Source organism: Panthera leo, chromosome C1 (assembly GCF_018350215.1).
Source record: "Panthera leo isolate Ple1 chromosome C1, P.leo_Ple1_pat1.1, whole genome shotgun sequence".
NCBI lineage: Eukaryota > Metazoa > Chordata > Mammalia > Carnivora > Felidae > Panthera > Panthera leo.
In genome coordinates, this window is record NC_056686.1 from 130,363,259 (window position 1) to 130,369,258 (window position 6,000).

Below are 6,000 nucleotides of genomic sequence, written 5' to 3' on the forward strand. Positions count from 1 at the left end.
TTATCATTTTTAGTTTAAAAAAGCAGTTCAATGTCCTAAAATTCTCTCTCTCTTTTTTTTAATGTTTTATTTATTTTTGAGAGAGACACAGTGAGAGCGGGGGAGGGGCAGAGAGAGAGAAGGAGACAGAATCTGAAACAGGCTCCAGGCTCTGAGCTGTCAGCACAGAGCCCGATGTTGGGCTCGAATCCATGAACCATGAGATCATGACCTGAGCTGAAGTTGGACGCTTAACTGACTAAGCCACCCAGGCGCCCTTTAATGTTCTAAAATGCAAGAATGAAATTCTAGAATATAACAAAATTGGAAAGCTCTCAGAAACTCTGAAATCTTGAAAAATTACGTTGTCATTCTGAGCAAATGATTACTGAGCAAATGGTGGTGATATCAGCAATTTTCTACTTGTATGGTAGATAACACATACATCATTCAGGAGAAAAACATGCATAATCACCTGCCTCCCATATTATTAGAATATGTCCATATTTATTTCTTACAAGAAAAACACTGTACTAGCAACCATCCAATTGTTTTGTTAAACCTATTCACATTTATATCATTTAATTTTTTTTTAAGTTTACTTATTCATTGTGAGAGAGAGAGTGTGTGTGTATTTGAGCAGGGGAGGGGCATAGAGAAAGGGAGAGAGAGAATCTCCAGCAGGCTCTGCACCATCAGCACAGAGCTCGATCTCACAAACCTGAGCCAACATCATGAGTCAGACCCTTAACTGACTGAACCACCCAGGTGCCCCTATCATTTTTTTAAATAAGCAAAAGTAGTTTTTATTCTGAAAAACTTATTTTAAGCATGGCATAGTAGTATAATTTACAGTAATATACAAAATGGTTTTACAGGGTAACAGGTATCCTTCCAAAATGTCTCCCAAATATCCCTGCCTTTTGGTATCTATGTATCCAACCATTGCATGAGCAGGACCTAGTGATTGCTTCTAATGATTAGAATACTGCAAAAACGTAACTCCTTAGATTAGGTTATAAAAGACTGTAGCTTCTATTTTAATGGCACTCTCTCTCTCTCTTGTTCTTCCCGTGTGCTTCCTCTGATGAATCAAGTTGAAGAGGTACATATGACAAGGAATTGAGGGTGGCCTCTGGCCAACCGGCAGCAGGAAAAGAAATTCTCAGGCCAAACGCCTTTAAGGAACGGAATCCTACCAACTACTTCAAGTGAGTTTGGAAGCAGATTTTTCCCTACTCAAGCTTTTTTTTCTGAGAATATGGCCCTAGGTAACACCTTACTGAGCAGCTTTTTGGGAGACCCTTAAACTGAGGACTCAGTTAAGCCATACTTAGATTTCTGATCCACACAAAGTATAAAATAATAAATGTGATGTTGGAAACCACTAAGTTTGTGGGCAATTTTGTTATGTGGCAATAAGTAACTAATAAGTATTTTAGAACATCTAATTTAATAAGGCTTATGACCCTGTTTTAAAATATTACAGAAATCCGTTACAGAGAAACCTCATGGAAATTAAACCTAACCAGTCAATGGAAAGGTCATGTACCAGAGTGCTATTTGTTGAACAATGGTGTTACTATAAAAGTAAAGGATCCCACAATCATGAAACATAAAAAAAAAAAAAAAAAAAAAAGTTGACTTTTTTTTTTTTAATCTGAGTTGCATCCTTTGTTGTTTTGTGTGGGTTCTTAGAAAAGATACCAATCTTTTGGTATCTTTTTATTTATGAAAATAAAAGCAGAAAGTCCTTTCAGTTCAAACCCCTCTTCTTGAAAATCTTTTACAATGTATCGGTTCACTTTTCTGCCTTTATGAATACAGCAGAGTAAACTTAGCTGTCTTCTTTTGATGGCTTTCATGCAATTATTCAGCCACTGTATTGAAAATAGATTGTCACTATGTAGTAGTTTATTTAATTTTTTTTTTAATGTTAATTTTTGATAGAGAGAGAGACTGTGAGCTGGGGAGGGGCAGAGAGAGAGGGAGACACAGAATCTGAAGCAAGCTCCAGGCTCTGTGCTGACAGCACAGAGCCCAATGAGGGGCTCAGGGCTCTAACTCGCGAACCGTGAGATCATGACCTGAGCTGAAGTCAGAGGCTTAAGCAACTGAGCCACCCAGGCGCCCCTATATAGTAGTTTAGATATAAAAAGGGAAAGGAAGGATGCATAGGCACTCATCCTAAATCATCCACTGGAAAGCTTTTTAAAATAAAACAGTGGACTTAGATTACTTTCTTAAATTTCTCAGTCGACTTGTAGTAAATAATAATAATAATGATATAACAATAAACCAATACTGTATTTATAAGTATCTGTTTATATATATAACAATAAAATGTGTATTATTTTCCACACTAATTGTTTAAAAATCACATTATTAATATTCGTTTGTTTTTGTGAAAGATTTTTTGGGGGAAAAAACCCTCTCCATTTCCATATTATAATTTATAATAATTATTTAGTTAACCAATGTATTCCTTGGTTTTTATGTTACAAACATATGAAAGATATTAAAATGGAAGACATATACCATGACAAATAAAGAGCATATGAGTGAACTTTCATTTTTTAATGTGAACATACAAAGATACGATTCCTACTTGTGAAAGGCACATTGTCCTTAGATTTGAGCTTTCAAATAAAATATATATGTTTATATTTATATGTTCCTATTTTACACTTAAGACTTCACTCAAATGGTGTAAATGCTGGACACCTGGGTGGCTCAGTGGGTTGAGTGTTCAACTCTTGATTTTGACTCAGGTCATGATCTCACAGTTCATGGGTTCGAGCCCTGCATTGGGCTGTGTACTGACAGTGCGAAGCCTGCTTGGGATTCTCTCTCTCCCTCTCTCCCTCTGCCCCTCCCCTGCTCACTCACTCTCTTTCAAAATAAATAAGTAAACTTTTTAAAAATTTGCAAAAATGCTAAGCCAAATGACTATATACATTCTGAGAGAAGGATTATAAAGACTATTATCAAAGTAAGAGGTGCAAAGAAACACAGCTTGAGTTTGTATCCCAGATGGAGTTTGTTACTCTGGAAATTAGAAAAACAAAACCTTTGACATCCATGCCAGGAACTAGAGATATGGATATTATTCTAAGAATTAGCATGGAACCCCAATCTGTCAATTTTTATTTTTGTGATTATCACCACACCTAACATATTATTACATGTTTGTTCTCAAACCAGCAAGGATTCATGACAATGAATTTACAACGATCTATTAATTACTTAAATTCTACCTCTTACCCACCTTTCTCTCAATCTACCACCCATTTATGATTTTAATAACAGGATGGATTGTACTATATTTCAGGCCTGTCATTTCTATTATTGAAGGGTCAAGGAAGCCTTATGCAAAAATAAATATTCATGAAGAGATTTTATTCTGATGGTTTTTATTTAATACTCCTCAAAAGTAGACTATTTTCCTTGCCTGAGAAGTACTGAGAAGTCCACACTAACTCCAAGAAGAATTTGCTAATATATCAATTTGTTCTAGTGGAGGGTCACTACTGTCAACTCAGGCTTAGATTACTCACTCTGTCAACCAGAAAGACAAACATTAAATCTAGGCTCACTATCGTGGCTTGCAGCTGGAATTTATCTGTGAGATGCCCCCAGCCTATAGATACCGAATTCTAATTTGATCTTCTAAACTTGAACACGGGATGAAACTTCCTATAGAAAGGAATGATGGTATATCTCTAAGTGTTTGTATGGTTGGCGGCGGTTATAATAGTACAAAATTTTTTTAAGTCTGTTGTAAATGGAGTTATTTATGTGTAACCTGTATAAAGTCATCCCAGAACCTATTCCGGGCTCCCACAGAGCTGATTCGAGAAACTTAATGCAACAGACAAAGATAAAAAAAATAATTTGAATTTTGAAAGAAGTCTTTCTCATCAAGAGCACATTCTTAACGTTAAAAAAACTTCTTGACAACAACTGAGAAATTATGGAAGACCAAGAAGAAATAAGTGTGGTGAGGACAAATCCTTTCCTCTTAACTGGAAGGAGAATAAAGAGAAATTTAATGCATTTATAATTCTGTATGTTTTCTATCATTCATCTCATATATATTGGAAATATTTGCAAATTAATCATCAGAGAGCTATAGAAAGTTAACAAAAATACTTCCATAAGGCTTAACAATCAGAAAATTCTGTGTGCTTCAAATGTAGAGCTGTTTCCTGCTGTCAACAAAAGTCTTGCTGTGATAATCATATTTCTTTTTTTATTTTTTATTTTTAGAGAGAGAATGAGCAGGGGAAAGGGGCAGATGAAGACAGAATCTTATGCAGGCTCCACTCTCAGTGTGGAGCCCAACATGGTGCTCCATCTCAGGAAGCTGGGATCATGACATGAGCCAAAATCAAGTCAGATGCTCAATCCACCGAGTCACCCAGGCACCCCGATAATCACTTTTCTAATTATATATAAGTTCTTTCAGTAGAAAAATTAAACTTCATTGAAATGTCTTTAAAATATTTTAATTCTCCAAAAAAATATTTTGAATTAAAAAGTTTGTTAGGGTTTGATGCTGTGTGTAAAAAATATTTAAATAGTCATCTTTACAAAATGTAAATATTATTAGATGGCAAAATAACAGGTTTATTTATGCAACGTTTTTTTTCTTTTAAAGAACTTAAGGCTTCCGGCCTGGAGTATATAGAATTTAAATCTTCTCTCACAAGTATATGGTAGAGCTAAAGAAGAAGAAGACAAGCAAGGGTCATCTGAAATTGTAATTGGCTCACTAATAATCGCAGGACAAGGTTGGAAATAACTACTCAAGCATAAGACACTACCAAGATGTTTGATATAAAGGCTTGGGCTGAGTATGTTGTGGAATGGGCTGCAAAGGACCCATATGGCTTCCTTACAACGGTTATTTTGGCCCTTACTCCATTGTTTCTAGCAAGTGCTGTACTGTCCTGGAAATTGGCCAAGATGATTGAAGCCAGGGAAAAGGAACAAAAGAAGAAACAAAAACGTCAAGAACATATTGCAAAAGCTAAACGACTAAAGAAGGATTGAAGGAATGAACAGGCTCTATAACCAGAGAAAAATCACTTGGAAAATTAAGCAGCTCTGGAAGGACCCACTGAGGTTTCTTTTCTGATTTTTATGACAGTAATTTGTAGTCACTGAAGTCTGAGCACATGGAAGGATCATGTTAGCTGTGACCTCTACTACTGCAACTTTTAGGCTTTGGTGTAGAAGTCTGTTGACAGTTATTGTAAATTGGCATTTATTCTATAAATTCTTTATAACTGACTTAGTCATTTGCCATTTTGCAGCTTATGTACTGAAACGAAAACATCCTGTGGAGAGAAATGACTATACATTATGAATTCTTTTCAAATGATGGCTTAGAATGGGGCCCTTTCTGGACAAAAGGAGTTAAGAATGTAAAAATCAAAACTGTCCTGAGGTGAAAAGTGTGCTTTGGCTTAAAAGGCATATAGTATATTATATCTTTTATCATTATTGCTTATTTCTTGGAATAGAATCATTTCTGGCTTTCTCAAAGCCACATATTAACTAATGACTTTTTGTGTTCTGCATTTTCTCATTTTAGCCCTGGAGATAATTATCAGACATTCTGCATTTTTTAAAATCTAATTTTATAAAGAATTCTCTTATTGACTATATAGAATACCACCTACCAGATATAACAGTTTTTGTACTTATGAACACTGCCATTTTCTTAGAGATGTCTTGTTGAGTAGAATAACACTATGATTTAAAGCTTGCAGTAAAAATGCCAAACCTTGTGTTACCTTGGAACCAGTTTACTCTTTCTTGTACTAAGTAGAAATGTGAAGTAGTTAAAATGTCTTATCAGATAATTTGCTCATTATATAGACGCCATTTTTTGTTTTTCTTCCATTCTTTGTTTTAACTTACCTAGTAGTGATATTCTACTTTCTGATGAAACAGGTTCATGGTGAAAATTAAAATTTCAAATTTCTTTTAAGCAATTCTTAAAAAGTAATAGTT

The 6,000-nt window shown here is 35.0% G+C and overlaps 1 protein-coding gene and 1 long non-coding RNA gene across 2 annotated transcripts in view; both read left to right on the top strand.

Moving 5' to 3' along the window:
* LOC122227993 overlaps nucleotides 1-1,300 on the top strand; it is a 71,336-nt gene extending 70,036 nt beyond the window's left edge. The window contains exon 4 of the long non-coding RNA XR_006206345.1: nucleotides 1,077-1,300. This is a non-coding gene — a long non-coding RNA (uncharacterized LOC122227993). The remainder of the gene's footprint in view (nucleotides 1-1,076) is intronic.
* Nucleotides 1,301-4,803: 3,503 nt separating this feature from the next.
* LOC122227965 (small integral membrane protein 15-like) lies at nucleotides 4,804-5,067 on the top strand. Its single transcript, XM_042952737.1, has one exon. It carries the CDS (start codon nucleotides 4,810-4,812, stop codon nucleotides 5,032-5,034), a length of 225 nt encoding a protein of 74 aa, XP_042808671.1. The 5' UTR covers nucleotides 4,804-4,809; the 3' UTR covers nucleotides 5,035-5,067.
* The last annotated feature ends 933 nt before the right edge of the window (nucleotides 5,068-6,000 follow it).

What these genes read in the sequence shown, in the direction of transcription:
- LOC122227965 (XM_042952737.1), top strand. Translation starts at nt 4,810, where the DNA reads ATGTTTGATATAAAGGCTTGGGCTGAGTATGTTGTGGAATGGGCTGCA.